The sequence below is a fragment of the Antrostomus carolinensis genome, unplaced genomic scaffold (genome assembly GCF_000700745.2).
Source record: "Antrostomus carolinensis isolate BGI_N321 unplaced genomic scaffold, ASM70074v2 scaffold2515, whole genome shotgun sequence".
Taxonomy (NCBI): domain Eukaryota; kingdom Metazoa; phylum Chordata; class Aves; order Caprimulgiformes; family Caprimulgidae; genus Antrostomus; species Antrostomus carolinensis.
The window spans coordinates 13,640-34,571 of record NW_010316894.1 but is presented as its reverse complement, the minus strand read 5'-3'; the positions used below and the strand labels follow the sequence as shown (position 1 = coordinate 34,571).

Sequence of the window (20,932 nt, the reverse complement as noted above, 5' to 3'; positions counted from 1 at the left end):
AAATGGTTATAGGATTTATTCTAAGCTGCTGCTGGGAAACTTTCTGGTGCAAAGGGGACTTTTTTCTTAGCTTTCTAAGCATCAAATTGCAAAAGGAAAATTAAGCTAAGTTGTCTGAAAGGGAAATACATCGGACCCTGAGGACAAGGGAAACCTCACCATTTCCTCTTGCTGCAGAGATCAGCCAGACTCTCCTCACGCTGCTTCCTCTGCCTGCAGCAATGCCACCAGGACCTAGGTGCCTTCAAAACCTGAGCAAGTCTGAACCTGTTTGGAGAAGGCTTCAAGGAAAGCATGATCCATACAGGAATTGGTGCTGCTGGTTTGGGAAATTACTTGCTTCCTTTTGAGTGGCTACTAAAGCAACTTGCTCAGATAGCAAAGTATTCCTGTCATCGTTTCCCCAGGGGCGAGTACTCAGCCTAGTAGCAAATAGCTGACAGTTACCCAGGACACAATTCAGCTCCTATTCCAGTGCACACTGATGACTGGCACATCTAGATTTTAGGGTCTCTGTAATGTACTGCTGCCTCCCTGTTCTGTACCCCCACACAGCATCAGCAGCACAGTTCTCCTTTATCCCAGAAATGGTTGTTTCTGAGGTGGGCATCCTGCACTGTGGAAAACACTGCAAGGACTGAAGAGAGAATCTTCTTCTTTCTCAGATGTTAATGCACGTGGTAAAACCCAACTTAAAAGGGAGTTCAGAAAATGCATCAAAAGCTTCTCCTCACATTGACATCAAGTTCCAAGCAGTGACATTACCCCTGCAGACAGAGAACCTGTCTTGGTTTCTTCCTGAGAGAGGACGAGGCATATTTCATATGCAAGACCACTGCCTTGTATGTCTGAAGCACCAGCACAAAGGGACTGAGCAGCTACAGGCCCAGCACTAGAATTAAAAATCCTCTGCTCAGGAGAACAGAAGAAGAGAAGACCTCATGTTCAAAAGACACACCAACCCCACTTCACTGTCCTTGCCAGGCACTGTGCAGAGAGGGAGACAGGACCTAAACTAAAACCTGGCTTGAGGTATTGCTTAAAACAAATCTGCAAATTTTTTGGAAAAAAAAAAAAAAAAAAGAATTATAAATCCAGCAGTTTAGTTACTTTCTTCTCCAAGGCAGGTTTGTTCTATTATATTTGGACACATCTGGGTTTCAATCAGTCTAAAAAGAAAAAACCCTCATAATTCTGGCAGGAACCCAGATGTTGGGGGAAAGCCAGTCTTGTAATATGACTTCTGCAATAGACACAGATGTTTATTCTGGGTCTGTACAACACCTATCACAGAAAAGTCCTTGTCCACAATTGGATTCCTAATAAAGTAGCAGCACAATACACAGCAAAATACTAGTATTCCAGCTTGATGAAAGCAGCTTTTCTATAGAGACATCTCAGGAACAGTCTCTGCACGAGGCACTTCAGCCTCTTGAGCAATCTCAGACTTTGGAAGGAAGTCGGAAAGGGTGTGAAGAAATAGAGGGTTCCCATACTCTATCACTCACTTTCTACTTTTAAAGATTTCTAAAAATACCTGTATATATTTATACAATTCATCTCTACATCCTTTGCAGCACGTTTACCTCAATCACACTTCCAACTACTGCTCTTCAAAATGAATTTTGTTTTATGCAAATAGAGGGCTCTGATGCTTAGTTGGTTGCCTGCAAGATTTCCCTTTTGGGGATAGTTCTGGTTAAATTAGCAAAAAAATTATGATCCAACTGTGTGAGTGAGGCTAAAACTTTTCCCATGTATTACACAAAGCGTGCGATCTCCTTTTTTTTTATTAATATGACTCATTCATTAAGAGACATTCAAACACATTGTGTGTTCCTTAATTTATCATTAGGCTGTCAGCTTGAGTAGCCTTTTCTGGTACAAGGAGGATTGGAAATAAGCACTTCATATTTTATCAGCGCTCCCAATCACCTCTCTCTCCCCTGCCCACTGATTGAATTGGCAAGGATCGCTACTTTATGAAAGGAGCTGGGCTCCAAGACAAACTGCTCGTGCTGAAGATGGCAGCTGGAGCAGTCTAGACTGGGGACGCGCTCAGAAACACATCTGCCTTTGCAAGGAGGCTGCCTGCCAGAGTCACACCACACCTCTGGCCACGACGCTGCCGCCGGGGTTTGAACCTGGGGCTCCTGGCCGCACACTGCGCCCTGCGGATGGAAACTGGAGGCTGCTGGCACACCCGCCCGGGGACTCTTCCGACTCGGATGCTCGAGGAGTTGTTTGAAACATTCCTCTCCCTGCTCCTCTTGTGTTACTCAGTACTTCCACAGCCTCTTAGTGAACTCAGCCTGTTCCTCTGCACATTCACCATCAGGTATGGTTTCCTTGCTCTAAAAATAACCCTCAGATATTAGTCAAAAGAGTCAATATAGGGCTTCTTGTTTGCAGGGGCAAAAAAGCTGTGGAATCACAGTCTTATACAAGAGGAGAAAAGTCCAACCTGGGATACACTGTGTACAACTCAGCTAGACCCCAGGGCTGTGCCAGGGCAATAGGTTTGCTGCAGCTTTACCGTGGAACACAGAACATGCCCATCCCAGCAGGCAGTGCTGATGGGCAGGGGAGAGGGCTACAGCCCCCAAAACCTCCCCATCAAACCTGCTGCTGGTACAGACAAGCAAATGATACCTCATCCACCCCAAAGGATTCAAACCACCTATCACATCACAGCCTGGCAAGGACTTGAGGGTTTGACATGCTAGCAACAAAATACTGTTTTGTTTTGTTTTTTTTTTCAAATATTCTTTTTCTGTTGTGGGTGTCCTAGCTACTTGCAGCCATATGCTGGGGTCAGGTCGCTCTGCAAGCTGAGCAAAGGCCCATCTGGCCCCAAGCAGGGACAGGAGATCTCAGCAAGGCTCAGCAGAGGTGCTGAGGGCAGCTGTGGGGATGATTCAGAGGGACATGGGCCAGCTGCTGAATCAGTGCTGAGTTACTGACTTAGCATGGTGTTTGGGTGTTCTTTTTGCTATTTCCCCCCTCCAAAAGAAATGTAGAGCTGAGATCCCAAATGCTTGTGGTTATTAATGGTTCCCAAGAAATTTTTCTTTTTTAAGAGCATATTATCCTCCCTCTTCTAACCGCCCAGAAAAACCCAACATTCCTGAAGAATTAATGCTCTGCCATTAGTGGCATCTGGGACGCAGTGGCTCCATTTCCTGTTGTGCAGCACTGTGGTGGTCTTTCAGGACAGATTAATCCAGGGAGGGTGCTGCTGTTTACTGCTAGGTGACCAGATCCTTTTAGCCCCTTGCTTGTACTCCTCTATTCACATGGACACCACCTTCAATTGTGGGGAAGAGGCCCTTCTGCACAGCTAAGATTATACCACAGTTATTTTGGTAGCATTCACAAAGCCAAGAATTGCAGAGACCACAGTGCCTGAGTCATCACTGCCTCATACTCTGGCTGTCAATCACATCCTGATTTTGGGATGATGAGGATGAGAAAAGGTCCTTTCTCTCTAAGTGGAGAGCTGTACAGGCAAGGTGCTGCTGGCTGCCAGTCTGCCTCTGCCCATAAATCATTGCCAAGGTGGCCCCAATCCTTGCAGAAAAGGTAGAAGGCAGTTTCCCATTCACATTTCTCTGCCCAGTGTGACAGTCTTCTTGAAGAGACCTTATATCAGGCAACACAATTAGGAAAATTAATTAATCATCTTATCCTTCCACCCATGTGCCAGACTCCGGGTATGACGTTCCCAGCCCATAAGCTGCCCTGTCCAGGGAAAGCGCCGGGCTGTGTTATCACGCAGCAGAGCAGGAAGAGCTGCACTGACCTCATCAGAAACGTCTGCCCAGCAACGTGAGGACGGCGCCAGGTAATTACTCAAGCACAGAGCATTTATCAGCACTTGCTCTGAAACATGCTTGTCTGGCCATAGAAGTGCTACATTAATTTCTCAACATGTCATCCCCATTCCGGTCTTTTCTCCTCTGTCTCTTCCCACGTCAGAGACATCCAAAGCCGTATGGTACAGAGATCTCCGAGTGAGTCACAGGAGCTATCAAGCACCGCACGGCAGCCAGCTCCAGCTCCAGCCCAGCCATAACCTTTCCCTCCCAAAGTGCTGACTTTGTTTCCAGCAGTCAAAGAGGACAAGGCCAGACAGAGCCTCAAAATGTTCTCCTTTCCCTCAATTCTGGACTCCAGTTGTTCTCAGATGGGATGGAAAAATGCTGCAGTCTCTTCCCTCAGCCCTCCACAGCCTGAATCTTTTCTTTGCTATGATTCACAAGCTGAGAGGGATTTTCCACTCCAGTTTAATAACAAGTTATTTACATTTTGTGGGGGGAAGTGGGGGCTTGGATCTTGGTCACCCTCATGACACTTGCAGGACAAGGAGGTGGAAAAGGCCAGGATTTCCCTGGGCTCAGAGCAGCCCACCCAGATTGACCCCTCACAAGTAAGTAGCGTTTTAAGACAAGTTCACAATTGCTGAAATTCTCCTCTTGGAAATTATGCCCAAAATGACTCTCTGTGAAACACAAAGACTGCTCAAAGATAAAATCACTGAAGCTCACTCTGTTGACTCAAGGACTTAGCAAAAAATTTCCAAGTACAAAGAGTACAACAGGGATATGTACTTGTAAAGTCAGGCAGGAGTACAGGGCTGCCTGAGCTACATCCCCCTTGCCAAGGTCAGCATCTTCACATCTCCCAAAGATGGGAACCTTCCAACCAAACACACCCCTCAGTGACTCCCCACCTAAATTTGAAGGAGAGAATTCACCACACTGCTTTGAAATGGGACAGGCAAGAAAGGCAGACCTTGAAGGTAAGCATCCATTGAGGGCTCAGCAAAACACAACCATTTCACTTTAGGTGCTACCTGCAACAATGAGCACCTCCTCTGGAGACACAAATGCTGTTGATTGTGTTCCTTAAGCTAGTCTCACAATTTCCATTGTAAATCCTTCTTTCACTACTTTAAGGAGTCAGCTGTAAAAATTTGCTCTAGGCTGGAACTTGGCAACTAAAACCTCTGTCTGGGAGGAACTTATTTTACATGTACAACCCCTCTCTCATATACACAATATAGCAAAAGGTTTGGGTTGGAACACCAAATCCTCCTAAAACTTGGCCAGTTTAAAGATCTTGTTTGCATTCTTGCATTTCGGAAAAAAACCCAACAACCTAGTGGATAATTAGCATGGCCTGACTGCTTTTAGCATTACAAAATGTGTGTATACTTTTATGAAGGCCAAGATATACACCCCGAGAGTGGTTATTGTGTGTGGAATGCAGTAGTTAAATTTATAAAGGAAACTCTTTGCACATTTTAAGTGTGGCCTATAAGAAATAAAATTTAAAAATCCCCAAACTTATACCATAAAAATAGAGGAGAGGTCATTAAAAAAAATAAATCCTGAAGGAATCTCTGTACGTGCATTTGCTGAAACAGGGCGTTTTCTGGAAATGTGAATTTCAGGTACAAAACAAATTAATAACCAGGATTTAGAAATAATTTATTTGTGGCATGTTTTTGAGGCAACTGAGTTTTCTCTGGAAGGTGACTGGTGCCCTCTCGGCTCTACGTAAAACCAGGGGTGTGGAACACAGCCTCAGCCTGGCCATCAAAATTTTAACCAGCAACTAGTAGAAAATAAAGTAGGAATTTTTTTTTCTTTTTTCTTAAATCTATCATTAATCAGCAACTTTAATCACAAACTTTTTAAGGGGCATCCACCATCACAAAGCTTTCAAGTTCACGCTGAGATATATGCTAAAATTGTGATCATCAGAAACAGAACAGTGCTTGGCTGCTATTCCAAGTTGTCATACTCCACTGAGCTTTACAGAACCCTTGTAGGTTTTAGTCTGCCAGCCCTTTAGCTGATCTGTGTCTGGGAACAATTAGCATTAAAAGCTTGAACTTACCTGAGGCCCTCTGTCTCCTTTAATCCCTGGATATCCCAGTAAAAATGGAAATGGAGTGGGTCCAAGGGGGTCAAAGATTTGATAGCCATCAGTTGCAGCTGGGGTTGTGAGGTTGAAGGCCTGTCCCTTGGCTCTCGAGATGGGACGGGCAGACCCCAGGGGTGGTTTGGTGTACACCAGAGGTACAGTACTGGGATACACTTTCCTGGTGGGGGACGGCACGTGCTTCTTTGGCCCATTGCTTGGGTTCTGTGGGGTTTGCTTTAGGGTGACAAAGTGAATATTGCTGGTTGTGTTATCAGTCATCCTCCTCATTGGCTTTACAGTACTGGCTGCTTCAGAGGGCTCAATGGTTGGTTTTTGGTTGATCTTCTTTTTGGTCTCTTGCTTGGACTCCTTCCTGCTGGCCATGGCAGGGCTCTGGCTTGTTGGTGGGACCTTTTTGGCAGTGGGAAGGGGAGTTTTCTCCATGCGTGTGCTGGGAGTGGGCCGAGACACCCTGAGGGTTGTCACTGTCCCTCGAGGGAGCGAACGGGTGGGTGGCTGAGTTTCAGTACTTGATGGAACAGGAGATGGGGCCACTGTGACCTTTGTGGCTTTGGATGTCACTCTTGGCAGTGATGGTGGGGACGATACCAATGTGACGGTTGTTGCACCTGAACCCCGAGTCTTCAGGGGTGCAGTGACCCTGCCAAACTCCAAGGATGGGGCAGCAGTGGTCAAGTTTTTCAGACCCTGAAGCGAGAGCTCTATATGCTGTGGGGTACTCGGGGAGGCACTGGGATCCCTGGGCAGGAGGGGGATGAGGGGGGGCAGGTTTGGCCGGTAGGTATCTGCTTGCCTGCACTGTTTTTTCAGGTATTTACAGTAATGATGAGCTGCCTTGGCAGAAGGATAAATATCAAACTGGCAGATGGCTCCTTCAAACTGCACCGAGTGCTGGTTCATCTTCCCAAAGAGGAAAGATCCATGTGGATCCAATGCCTCATCCTTTTTAAAATGCAAATCCGCATGTACTCTGTGCTTCCCACAAGAAGTAAATAAAGTGACTGTCTGGCCACGGATATCGATGGCCATATTGTGCCACTGGCCATCATGGACATTGTAATCAAAATATACAGAGCGCTTGTGGCCCACATACACTATGATCTTCCCAGGCACAAACTGGACCCCCAGCTGCAGTTTTTTCTTTTTGCTTTTGACAGCAAAGAGAAAAGCATTGTTGATGCGGTGGGAACAGAGGCTCAGCACTAGGAGCAGGTCCGTGCTGGAGCCTGCGGGGAGGATGGTGCTGACCGGTGCTTCGACACGTGCTCGCTGAGTGAAGATGACCCCTGATTTGAAAGGAATAACCCCTTGAGGAACTGTACGTGATGAGGACCATCCACTTGATGGCCTTTTCCCTGACAGGCCCAGTCTTTGAAGAACATCCACATCTGAAAGGGAAACAAAGGAAATGTGAGATGTTGGGCAACTGGAGGGCTGGATGGATATGGGGGGTCAAGCCAGTCCCTGCAAAAGGGTAACAGGGTACAGGAAACCCCAACCATGCTTTCACACATAACATTCAGAAAATCAGCATGGAGACCATATAGCTCTTGTGCACGTAGTGTGAGGAGCAAGTGCATGCCCAACTTTGCAGTTGCCAAAACACATCAGTTCCATGGTGCATCTGGCTAGCTGGTCTGTCCCACCAGGGACCAGCTCCAGATGTTCTGGAGGGAGCTGACCTCACTACAAGGAAATTTCCCACTGAGTACCAATAGTCCACTTCTCTGGGATTTAATTCTGAGTACTGACCACACAGCTGGAAAGGAATTTGAACAACAGACTGAGCTGGGATTGCAAAATTTTATATCCCCAGAAGGCAAGGAACAGAACTTTCAAAGGGAGTAAAAGCCTTGTATCTGTCTCTCTCCAAATTAGTAAGAAGCAGCTTTTGATCTTTGAGACCCTGGAGAGTTTAGGGAAGCAAAGGTGCCTCCCAGCATGAATTGCACCTAGATTTCACTGAAACGCTTAAGGTTCTCAACAGCAGCGCTTTTTTTCCCCAGAAGATCATCTTACAGCCTTAAATTATTTTAATAAGTTGGAGAAGCCAGACTTGGTTCGCAAAGAGCTGAGAAATTAGCTATGGCTGCCACTGAGCAGTAGAGGTAGGACTCATCTCCAGCATTTGCCACCTAGGAGCTGGGTGCCTTGTTCAAGAAAGGATGAGAGGAATTGCTGTCCAGAGACACCCTTTTCTCTCCACTGACTCCAGGAGAAGCCTGCAATGGACAGATAAGCAGAATCTTCTGGTTTCTGGCCCCAGGGTCTAACAGGAGTCACACACAGCTCAGAGTCCAAGGCAGATTAGCAGGCAACAGCAACACAGACTGGAGCCAGCTGGCAGCAGTCTCAGCTGAACTACTCAACTGGGGAAGACGCCGAGGTCTACATGAGGAAAGCTGCAAAGGTAAATGTGCCCAGACCTGAAAAAGGTGTTCATGCACCCAAAAGCCTGTTCTCTTACTCCAGCTCAAACACTTGGTCTAATAAGAGATGTTACCTACATGGTATAGACAGATAAAAGGTAAGGCTATAATGATTACCATGACACTACCACTGTTGAAAATGAGCTAGGATGACTGTATTTCCTTCCCTCCCCAGATGCAATCCCCATTACTCGGTGACCAGCTAACTCTCATGTGGTTAAGTGCTCTTTGGGGAAGCTGGCTTGGGCTGTATAATCCAAACGCTGATCTTGCAAGGTAAGAATTTAACATTCAGAAATGTGTCAGTGCCAATCACAGCTGCATGTCAGCTAACATCACGGATTACAGCTTTCCTAGATTAAAAGGAGAAGTAAATCAAACATTGTCCAAAATAAAAAACTCAAGTTCTTTGTCTAAAGGGGCCTTGGAATTTGACCTCTTTCATCCTTAGCTATTAAATATTCAGCACAATACCCAATATTTGGAGAACTGGCACTTGAAAGAGACCCTCAGCATTGTCCAGAAGGCTTGTAGACTCAAGCCAGTCTGAGGCCTGTAATGTTGCTGGCCAGGAAGGGAGGAGGATAACGAGAAAACCTCTGTTCCTTGACTTTGGCAAAAACCTTGGCCATTTTTGTACGCAAGAACAAGTCAATCAATATTTACTTTGTCTGAGCTCAGCTTTATTCCCCACCTCCCTTTTTTAAGGCAGCTTGACTCATTTTCTAGCAGAGACTACCCTGGATAAGAAGTGCCAGATGTGACAGGGGATGGAAATTTTCCCACTCTATACAGAGGTGACAATTTACCACACAGCATGTGCCAGTGTTAATAATGGTACTTCTCCCATACTAACAAATCCTTGGTCCCTCACTGGTTTTATGCCATGTTGCCCAACAGGGCTGTCCCTCAGAATAGCAAAGGCAGAGCCTTCCCTTCTCTGCACTGAATGGAGGAATCACAGCAGTATCCTCATGCTGGATCATCTCCAGAGCCCATGAAAAGGCCAAAGAGTGGCTCTAGCAAAGTGGGACCCTTGCCACAGACTTCAAAGGCATCAGGGTTTAGCCCTAAGGAAATAAATTTATCACTTAAACCTGAAGCTAGACACCAGCTTCCAATTTCTATATGTATTTTTAGGTTCTCTCCCAGAGACCAACAGTGATGTCTCTCTATTAGGCAGAGATGCTTCACCCTCCAGGAGCTATTCATTTGGTAGCTGCTCTGCAAAGACGTAAGGATGTTTCCCTGCTCAGAGGATGTCGCTGCTGTTTGCAATACCAACCCAACTGCCTCATTAGCAACTGCATCCAACAGTGCTTAAGAAAAAGGAAAAACAAGCACAACCCAACCACTCCTTTAGCTCAAAACCCACTAAGGTAGAGCCAAATTCTAGATGCCTACGCAAAACCTGATTAAAACAGATCTCATGTAGGACGTGTGTGTGGATTTTCCAGCACCAGGTCCAGGCACACAGCTCAGGACTCCAGTGCACCCAGCCGTCTGCCTCCCCATCCCATGCCGACTGCCCTGGGCTGGTGGGGCACATCCCCTGGGATGATGGGATGTCATCAACTAACGTAAAGTGCAAGGTAATTTTGGCTTCCTTAAGTAGGTCCAAGTTTAGCAAAGCATTTTTTCCCTTTTAAATTTTTTCCTCTGTAGATTTTTCCATCAAAACACATTATTTAAAAAACCATTTAGTTAGAGCTGCCTGGTCCCAGGTGCCTTAAAGCTGGTTGCAACATTTGAACAATTGGGAAAAGCCTCTAGCAGGCTCTGTGCATGGAGATGCACAGATTCCTGAACAATCACATGATCATTTCTGAAAGAGGGGATAAAATGTTTTATTGCGCTCTTTCCCACCTCTTTCTTTCCCTCCCGCTTTCCCCACGCAAAAAGCTTTAGAAGAAAAAGAAGCCAAAAGGCAGGAGAGAAATAACTTGAAGCTTCCTAGATTCCAGCAGCTGAGATGTGATGCCCACAGCTAAAATTGGGTTGAATAAACACTACATTTCCAAAATGAACTCACTAACCTCATGATCTTTTGGATTTGTAACACTTACGGAAAAAAATCATCCTCTGTGTTCCCTGATTTTCCAGTGTGCGGGAAGACCCCTAAGACTCAGAACTGCAGTGTTTTCAAAAGCCTGCAGCATGGGCTTAATTTCATCCTCTCACAGATCTATGAACGAGCTCTTATTTACCTTTCTAAATCTCATGTTTGAAAATCCTGAGTGATAATACAGTCTCAGGTCACCAATGTTTCCTTACAGCCTTTGCTTCCTTGGAAGCTTTTATGTTCTGGTACCCAGAAGAGCAGCCTGTGTCTGATTGTGGGGAACCAAGCAAGATTTTTAAAAATTCCTTTATCATAGAGAAAGTATCTCAGAGGGGAATTATCTACCACACTAAGGTAATGCAGTAAGAGCGAAGTGAAAGAGTTTCCTTTAGATTAATGGCAACAGTCAAGAGACATGGCACCATCCCATAATTATCATGGGAGTGAAATGACGGATAGAGATGAATCTAAACAGCATATTAAAATCTACTTGAAAAAAAGAGACGCCAAGACACAGTATTTGTTCTGCCTCTTTATGAGCTGACATAAAACTTGCTCTGAAAACTGCTTGACTAAGTAATTCAGCCAGATGTTCGCCTCTTTTGCACTGAAGCAGAATTTGGAAAATATTACATTTTTCAAAATTGCTGATGGCAGGGACGTATTTTTTTTTCCTCCTCCTGTAAAAAGTGCTCCATGGGCTGGCTTACAGCTGAGCATTCACCAACTTTCTATTTTTCCCCTCATGTTTTGGAGACTAAGAGGAGAGCCCTGGAGCCTGCTAGTCCACTTATTGTTGTCTACTGATTGTGGAGGAAGCTGTTCAGTTCCAGCATATACCCGTGTAAAGCATCTGTGTGGAAGAGGTGCTGCTATTTTAAGAGGAGGCGGCTCCTTTACAAACAGATGTTGCAGAGAAGCTCAGCTCCCTCTATCAGCTGATGAATTTATTTTTGGTTTTGTTAACTTTAAAGCTTTATCTCCTCTTGCAGGGTCATTGATTATTGTACCCCAATCTTTTGGCCTCTCCCCAGCAGCACTGGGAGGGGATGCCTGGAGAAGAGGTGTAAAGGCAGGGTGAAGGTGTATGATCCTCTACAGAATACTCCTCCTGCAGCGTAGGGACTGAGCCAGATGTAGTCATTCTATTATCAACCACCTTTGTGGGATTTTTCTTCCTTAAATTTGCTTTTACTTTTAGAACTCACCTCATTTCTGTATGTATAACATCCTCTGTGCCTGCAGAGGTACGATTGGGTTGCATTCAAGTCAAGGAAAAACTTGTCTGCCAGAGCCGCTTAATTCCTTAATGCCCCAGCCTCAAGGGGCACTTACTAAAAGCAGTTAAGTACTAGAAGCACAGGTAAATGCCAGTGACATTTTAGGCACACCAAAATGCTTCATTCCCACCAGTTCTACCAGACAGACAGGCACTTCTGAAATTCCTTTGGGGCATGTAATCACCTGTAAAATTCTGGTTCTTTTTCCAGCTGTTAACTGCGTCATCAATATCAACTGTACTGCAATGATCAGCAATAAATGCATTTAATCCTGTGCACTAGGCTCAGATGGTCATTAATAATGGTCCTAAACTGACACCAAAGCACTTGGCTTTTACTTTGGTTAAAAGAAGAGAGGAAAAAAAAAAAGTGTAACTTACCTTCAGAATTTCCCCGTGTGAATCCCAGGAACCAGGTAAAACATAATACAGTCCAGAGAAAGCAGAATCCTCTAAAATTTGAAGAGAAGAAAAAACAATGAGTTCCTGCAACACTAGTAACAAAAACTAGCCCCCTCATTAAGGGTCTTCTCCTTGATCACAAGTCTAGCAAAGTCAGTGGCAGTGTCCATATGTCTCTGGGAAATGAGAACGGGTGCTCAGCAGAGACGTACTTGCTTCTGACTGAGATTTCATTTTACTACTTTAAAGTCATCTAAACCCCACCGAATTCAGAGGAAGCTTTCCCACTGGTGTTAGGGGCTGTTGATCAAGCTTTGAACAAGGACCAGACCAGTGTTTGGAGATGCAGAGTCACCAGTGCCAGGTCAGCAGTCCCTTTGCTACTGCTCCTCTTTGTCACTCATCCTGTCTAGGACGGAACACCAGAAATGCAAGAGGATAGAGAAATAATTAAAAAAATGGAAAGTCAAAAGACATGCCAGGAGTACATGTCTGTGAGGACATGGGTAGAAAATGAGCAGACACATGGTGACACATCACCTGCATCTCACCAAACATTGAGTCCTATTGCTCTACTACATGCTTAAAAATGTCCTAAACATACAAAATCCTACATGGCTCTATTCCTCTTTTTACAGCCAGATGCAAAGATGAGGGCAGCTTCTAACCACTCAGCATCCTATGCTGTTGCTGCTAATGACATTCTCATTAGCTTGGTATTGCAGGAAATTTTAGAAAGTGTGAGAGCTGCAGACCCCCAAGAACAGTGTGCTCACTGACCCTTTCACACCCAAGAGGAAACTGGACAAACATTTCTGTTGGCTAAACTTTAAGCCCTGAAGTACCATTGGAAGCAGTAGCAGATATGAAAACTTTTACCAGGAAGGTAATAGAGGTTCCCCTTCCCCCACCAGCTTCCTTGATTTGTAGCCAACTAATGAACATAGGAAACTCCGTGGTTAAGCTCACTTAAAACTGTCAGTGGAAAGTGTGAAGATTGAATTCCCTCATCTTCTAGAGATGATATTTAACAGCCTGATCAGCAAGGGCCGCTGGAAGAACAGAGGCAAAAATGTAAACTACAGAAAGTCCTCAGCCAGAAGAAAGCAGCGTGGGACATCCACAGGTTGTTCTTCATTTCAGCTAAGCCAGGGCGAAAAATGGGATATGCAGAGCAATGCCAAAGCGCAGCTTGCTCCTCTCCAGATCTGGCAAAGACAAACCATTTGTAAAATGGGATTAGAGACCACTCTTCTCCTGCCACCAAGTCTCAGCTTTAGAGCAAGAAAACACCCTCTAAGACAGTGTATTACCCTGGGCCAGATACTCATCTAGTGCAGGAGACCTTTTCCCACAGCTAAAATGAAGCCAGTGATTTACACATCAGTGGAGAAATCTGGCCTTGAATGTAAAAATCCATGCAGGACTCCAATATTTTAAGGCTTGAAGGGACAAAATACTGGCGCAGCCCTGCATCGGCTGGGAAACAAGTGAGATGAGCCACATCATTCTTTGCTGTTTCCATTACCCTGATGCTGGGCTGCACATTTCAGGAGCTCTGGGGCTGCTTTAGTTTATGCATGAAGGAACAACAGCTTGGAATAGTCAAATCACGAGGGTTTTTTTGCCATGTCCAATGGCCAACCATGGTGAGGGAAAACCCTCACTATGCTCAAGAAAAGTCCAGCTGGGGAGACTTGGTTGTTTTCTGTCCACTTCATCCCACAAGACACAGGTCTTGGGCTGAAGACGTTGCTGAGTTCAAGGAGAGCTGTTGTCCCAGTTCATTCAGGGGATGTACGAAAGGGAGGAGAGAATAGGATTCTTCACAGCCACCTCTAGCAGAAGTCTTTTTATAGCTTAAAAGAGGTTCAAATCCACTCAAACCCACAGAAAGACCAGTGTTTCTGTGCTCACCTCCAAAGGAACAATGCAGTTTTAAGATGCAGGGACAATTCCATGTGTGCATGGAATGAAGACCTCACTGGATATCAGCAGCTAGACTTGACTGCCTGATGAGAGCACAGGAAGATGAGGTGAAGGTGGTGACAACATGACATGAACTCCAAGGGCAGCAGGAGTCCCAAGCACTAAGAACACATTTTCTGGTGAGGATCAGATTTGTACAGCTATGTACAAACACTTGTACACACAACACACCTAATTGAAGTCTAGCTCTTTTTTGGAGGGGTACCTTCACAACCCAAATTTGCTTCCAAAATCCCTGTTGACCAACACAGTGAGGGGAACAAGCTTTAGGAGAAAATCCAGCACGTAATTTCATTCCAGTGACACTGACGGGGCTATAAAGGAGACGAATGCGCAGCACAGGATCCAGCTGGCCTCAGCCCTGCTCCTGGACCCCTCACACAGCCAATACCGTAAGAGTTGAGAGCAGGGCCGAGTGCCAAAACACTGAAGAAAAACACTTTGGCAAAATTTACCAACTTAATGGAAAAAGCAAAAGCAGCTTCCAAATGGCAGACCTGTGACTGATGGGGCTGTTAATTATTGTAGGATTTTATAATGCAGGCTCTTTTTCCGTTACAACTCTGCAGCGACAGGATTGCATAAGCAGCTTGAGAAGCAATAGTAAAGGAAGATTTTTTTCCTTATATAGAGCTATCAAACCCACCTTGCCTTTATCTCAGCTTCTTCTCACAAGCAGTGACTTCCAGAGAGACTCTGTCAAGAGGAACTCACTACAGGCATTTCTTTCTTTTATTGCACAGGCTCCATGAGTACTAGAATGAGGATCCCACTGCTATAGTCACTAGGTGAAGAAGTGCCCCTAAGTACCTCTGTCGTAAGCTCATGTGAACCCTAAAACTTTTCCAGTGCAGACAAATTTCCTTTATAGCAAACAAGCTACTGACTACAGCTTAATTTTGCTTCACTACTTTTTTTAAACTCCTGTGATCAATCCATGGGAACTAACCAGTGTCAGAAGTGCAAGGCAAAAGATAACTTACAGAGAGGGACAGAAAAGCGCAAAGACCAGTAATATTCTCAGCCTTGGTGGTGACTTTAGCATCTTGCCAGTGAGGACCACACGCGTGCAGGTCACAGCCAAGAATAAATATCTCGAGGAGTTCCTAACAAAGAGCAACCAGAAGGTCTAGGCACCACTTCTGATGGGCCTTCAGGACAGGTAGGAGGTAGTAGTAGTACGTAACAACCTGGAGACCTGATGAAATTCTGACTGTACAATTCCAAAACTGTGTCCTGGGTTTCCAGCTTCCAGACTCATTGCCATCTTCTTACTGAGCACTGAAAGATCAGACTTTTGAGAGCAGTAAGTTGTGACTTGGAAGCTAAAGAAGAGTTATCACCCCTCTGGGTGGCTTGTGCATAGGGTGTCTGTCTTGCTGCTAACCCCGGTAAAGTCATGTTCAGGGTGACAACCTCAAGGGCAAAAGTAAAGGAAAAATCCTGGTGAACATAATCAGTTCTTACCTGACAAGCACTGGTATAAAGCACATTACTGAACTAAGGACAATGGTAGGACTATAGCCTCTAGGGGAGACTTGCTCAGGCATTATCCTCAAAAAAGTGCAAGTTTAACAAAGCTGAAGTGATCTGTAAAATAGTTGTGATCAGCTAGTACTCCATAATTTCTGGAGTTGGTTGGAATAATTTCAACTCTTTAAGTAAAAGATTTGCCCCTGCCTTAGAAAAGTCCAAATGATTCTGACATTTTGTTTGCTTAGATGATGGGTCGACACCAGGGCCCAAAGCAGCATTTAATTTTCTATTTTGTTTTCTCCTTCATTTACAGTAGGGAAATATCTTTGAAATTGCAAACATTTTTGCAGGGTGGAAAAACAATTCCCTCTCACTCCTCCAATTCAGGTGCACTTTTTTCTGTCCAAAAGACCAGAAAGCCAGCTGGATGCTGAAAATTGCTTTTCAAGAAAGGCAAAGCTACTTTTCTAGCTGTGGATTAGACAATGTTATCTTAAAAGGAGAAAACATCTATGTTGCTTAAGATCCTTTGCACATGACTGGAGGTGATATAAGACTCCCAAACAGTTTTGACAGTCAACAGGAAACAAAATTCACAACCTACATACTGAGGCTTTAAACTGCACTACTGCATTGATTCCATACCCAATGTTTTGGGGTAGAAATCTTATTTTGTACTAGTATCATCCTTTGCAGAGCAGACTTCTACTCTCTTTTGGGGGCTTCTGGAAACCATGGTATTTCTCCTCTCACTCTCAGTTTCTAGAGAGAGCAATGGGAACGTATCATTATGTAGATGTCCCTGTATTGACCCTGCATAGTCCTTTGCTGGACCTTTTCTGGGGTATAAACCAGCTGTTGATTTACACCTCCAGTCAAAGATTTTGCCTGGTGCACACAGGCGCTGTTGCCAAACCCAGCACTCTAAGAAGAGAGTTTCTGGGGTGACTGAAATGGTATTAATTTTCAACCCCTGCTTCACCATTTGCATTTTTAAGAAAAAGGAGAAAGTAGACAAGCAGATATGGCCCAGACAGATACATTTCCATGGTCATTTAAGAATACTGAGAAATCAAAGAGTAATCTAGAAACTGTCGATATTAAGTGCGGATGAATGAAATTCAGTACCCCTCTAAGATTTTAATATTTTAAAAAGCGCCTCAAAAATACCATCCAGCATCAAGTACACATAACATCCAGAATCCAACCCACTGTTCCTGGACACGATTATCAAGAGATTTTCAGATAGCTAGAAATTCATTACACCTGCAGCCATAAGAGGAAAGGATGAGGTGGGACATCAGTGCACAGAGCTTGAAGAGCACTCAGAGCAGAGTACAAAGCGGAGGATTTCAAGATTGTTGCACCATTATTACTGGTGACTCCAGTAGCCCAAGTGGGGAAACTCTCTAGGATGGGAAACCCTCTAGGCCAGACTGCAACCCATCCTTTGGGTGATCCTGAACAGGAATGTCCAAATTCTTCCACCCTGCCCCAGAGTTTGGAGCATACATGCAAACCCAGAAATTCCCAGGGTTTCTCTGGCACCAGTTCTGCCAAATTTAATCTTAATGCAGGATGAAAATGCTTTCAGTGCTGTGCCTGTAGAGGTCTATCTCAGGGCTTTGTCAACTGTGACCCAGAAAAATGTTGTTGCTTCCATCAGAGGAGGCCCCTGGTAGCAAAATAGTGACCCACCAAGGCCTAATGAAAGGGTGGAATCCTGTTCACTAAAGAGAGGGACCTCAGCTCCTGGCAATGGTACAGCAGTAGCTCTCCAGTACTGCAGAGAAGCTTTGCTCTCCTACAAGCTTGCCCATCAGTCAGGCACATGGAGGGTCTGGATGCATAAAGGTCTGGTATTTCCTCCCCCAGCACCTGTAGCTCCTCTTAGGATTTCTCCAGGAGGGAAATACTAATCTGCAGTGCACAGAATGTGGAGATGAAGCGTCAGTGTGGCCAACCCTCCCTCCTGCAGACACTTCACACCTTGTTCTTTCAAGGATTTATGCTGATATCTGCAGACAGAAGTCTGATGGGTTTCAAACCACTGGTCTTTGTCCTCCTAACTGGAAACTAGAGCTTGTGTACTCACTGCACAAAGCTGGCCCAGGGCTGACCAGCTCCTCTGAGCTCCTGCTGGTGACAACCTGCTTCCTCACTTGCTAGATGCAAGACTGACTGACCAGGCTGTGATGACTCAAATACGGTCGCAGATACCTCCCAGCAACTTTCTACAAGGGGGGATCTTTCCTGGCAACCCATTTCTTGCTCTCCTCTTTGCTCTCCACCCTTGTCTGTCTGGATTATTGACTTTGCTGCTGTGCGAAGCGACAACACTCACTATTGGCCTTTGCCTTTGTGTTCTCAGTTAGTAACTGGAACCCTCAACAAACAGAAGTGCTAAGCGTGATCTGTCATCTAACTCCTTTTTTGTCCTTCCAACAAACGCCTTTGCATTCCTTCACTTTGTGAATGGGGTTTGGCAGAGCTGTATAGAATTCCCCATTGTTTCCATTTACATTTCAGTAAGCGTCCATCATCTCTAGTTATGCCCCCTACAAATTAGCAAAGAAAGAGGTGTAGGGGGGAAACCCATATGCTCTGGGTATGTCTCTGGTCAGAGATTTCCTACAAACCCTTCACCACAAGACCTGGGCAACCTTTGGTCAATAATGTAACCTGTAAACACTGTTTTCAAGCAGGGCAGATTTTATCCCCTCAACCCACTGCAGAAAGAAGATGAAGCTGGAACTTTATTAAAAGGACCTACTCAGGGAAGCACATTGAGGCAGCAGGAGAGGGGGGACCTGGACACTGGACCTCAGCTTGTAACCTTAGCTGTGACACTGCCCTTCCCTCCTGCAACACAGCTCTAAGAGTTGTGCAATTGCCTCTTCTCTACCCTAAGGTACCCATTGCACACATTCATCGTTCGCCTGCCTATTGCTGCCATTGCTGAATTTGTCCAACAGTGACATAATTTGTCCCCAGATCACCTGTCTGGCATGCAGGCAATGGTCTTCTCTTCAAACAGGAGCTGTGCCTTTCTCCAGCCCCTCCAGGCCTTCCTAGGGGCTGACCCACCTTGGGGGTGCCAGATGGGTGCTGTACCACCATACATGCAGCTTTCTCATCCAGCACATAACCCAGGCAGCCCCAGAGCAGCATTATGCCAACAACCCAGACCTGTGACAACAAGCAGGCATCCAGCATAGACCTCCTGGAGCATCAGGCAAGCCTCCTCCGTGGCCAGCACACAGTGCTGGGGCTGGAAGAGGCCAAGATAACACAACCACAGCTGAACAGCACAAGTGCTACGGTCTGGACACGTGCTCAATGCATGGCTGAGTGCAAAACCTTCTTCTGTGGTTTATTGAGCCCGTGCTCACTAAAAATGCATCAAGAGAAATGATCAAGAGGGTCATTTTAAGCTTGCAGAACCTATAAAACTTTGTGTTCTTCTAGTTTTACAAGCTTTGGCTGCTCGAGCCAGGACAAGGCTTCAGCACACTCTACAACTGCTTCTCCTTCATTGGTGAGCCATCCCATCCATGGGTCTCCTGCACCTCTGGCAGCTCCCCAGCCACCAGCCCCACTCTGGAGGATGCCGCAGGAGCGCTGGGACAAGTGGGACCCCCAGTGCCACATGGGAACACACCAGAGGGTCCCATTACAAGATGCCTTCAGGCAGCACCATCCTCACCCACCCCGAGAAAGACTTGGCCGCACAAGGGTGGCCTGACGAGCCCAGGTACAAGCCAGCTCTGGCTCAGAGGGCCTTCTCCAAGACTAAGAGCCTCAAGAGGAACATCCAGCTGTGGGAATGGTGGGATGCACAGCACTCAATTCAGCTAAGCAAATCAAAACCCAGCACCAAAAAGCCCATTGAAATATAATGCGAAGGGTAGCAAGCGACCTCTGCTGAGAAGGGAACGGATCAGCAGCACGCTGGCGAGGTATTTAACCCAGAAGAGATCCTGGGAACAAAAGGCACACACATTCAGAGTCACCAGAAAGGACCAAAGCACACATTTCTCATTGCACTGCAACACTCCAACCCTGAGCAGCCGTGCACAGCGCTAGCCTGGGACACCGAGATGTACGAACAGACACAGAGCTCTGGTGAGCAGGCAGCCACGCTGCCTTCTCCTGGGTCCCCGTTTCTTAACCCTGGCCTCAGCAGGGTCTGACTTGCCCTGGGACACAAGCAGGATCTCCCTGTCCTCATCTGCAGCACAATTGTGGTCAACTTCTCCATCGTACGCACAAGCTGGTGCTCTGTGAGATGACCGTGCCTCGTGCCAAGTATCTCCCCAGCATCAGGGCCCTTCCCCTCGCTGTGACGCGGCACCACTCCCGGTCTTTCAAAGGAATCTTTATCTGTCTGTTCCTCTTTCAACTTCTCCATTTTTGACAGCCAGCCACCCTCACACGGTCCCAAGCAGGCGTTTCACTCCAGACCATGCCCCAACATTAAAAAGGTGCAACTGGAAGACACTGTGGTTACCAGCATCTCCAGACACACCACAGCCACGTCCGGACAAAAAAAAAAACCCCAACAAAACCCAAAACCTCTCAAGCACTGAAATTCAGTCCTTATGAGTATAGAAACACACACAAAGGTTCCGGAGGAGAGCGGGTTGCAGCCCCTGGGAGCTGTTCTGATCTCTCCCCAGAACTTCACACACAGCCACATGCAGGGAGAGCGGGGCTCAGCCTACAAAGGAAACTGCACATTCATCCACCTCCAGACTCCAGTCCTGCACTACTGGGGCGGCTGCCAGGAGCGGGGGGACCCTCGGGGTGCTGCCGGGGGAGGGGGTAGGTGCCCCCAAATCCTTTTGCCCTGTTTCCACCCTTTCACCCCATCTCCCAGCCCAGCCTGGCAGAAGCAGAGGGATCCTGTACACAACTTTTTCAAACTGCCAGGCAGAAGAATCCCAGTCTTTCCAAGGGAGTGTCGGTAAATCATCATTACATCCGACAACGCAACCAGAGGGATTAACCCTTTGATGGTCCCCTGGAAAATAATAATAATAACAACAACAACAAACTTAACAATGAAAATAGTGAAAGCTGGCTCCAGCTGTGGGAGAAAGAGGCTGGGCAGGGTGAGTGCTGCAATTTTTTGTATGTACATATATAGATAAAAAGAAGGATTTGTGTGCGTGTGTGTACTGAGCACATGAAGAACATGCCACCAGCACCCGCCGCCTGTCTCGCTGGCTGTTCCTCAGCCCTCCCCATGGCTCTCCCACTTCCCGGAGGACCGCGGCAGCAGCGATCTCCAGGTACTCGTGTCCCCACGTCCCCGCGGGACAGGGACAAGGAGCAGCATTT

General features: G+C 46.1%; 1 protein-coding gene and 1 long non-coding RNA gene across 2 annotated transcripts in view; both read right to left on the bottom strand.

Annotated features, from left to right (window-relative positions):
* LOC104525265 (uncharacterized) overlaps positions 1-6,138 on the bottom strand; it is a 31,530-nt gene extending 25,392 nt beyond the window's left edge. Inside the window, exon 1 of the long non-coding RNA XR_728018.1 lies at positions 5,905-6,138. This is a non-coding gene — a long non-coding RNA (uncharacterized LOC104525265). The remainder of the gene's footprint in view (positions 1-5,904) is intronic.
* Positions 6,139-6,167: 29 nt separating this feature from the next.
* LOC104525266 (collagen alpha-1(XXVII) chain B) overlaps positions 6,168-20,932 on the bottom strand; it is a 15,925-nt gene continuing 1,160 nt past the window's right edge. The window contains exons 2-4 of the mRNA XM_029085060.1: positions 12,104-12,174; positions 6,234-7,340; positions 6,168-6,190 (exon numbers count right to left, since the gene is read on the bottom strand). Of these exons, the coding sequence (XP_028940893.1) occupies positions 6,168-6,190; positions 6,234-7,340; positions 12,104-12,174 (1,201 nt within the window). The remainder of the gene's footprint in view (positions 6,191-6,233; positions 7,341-12,103; positions 12,175-20,932) is intronic.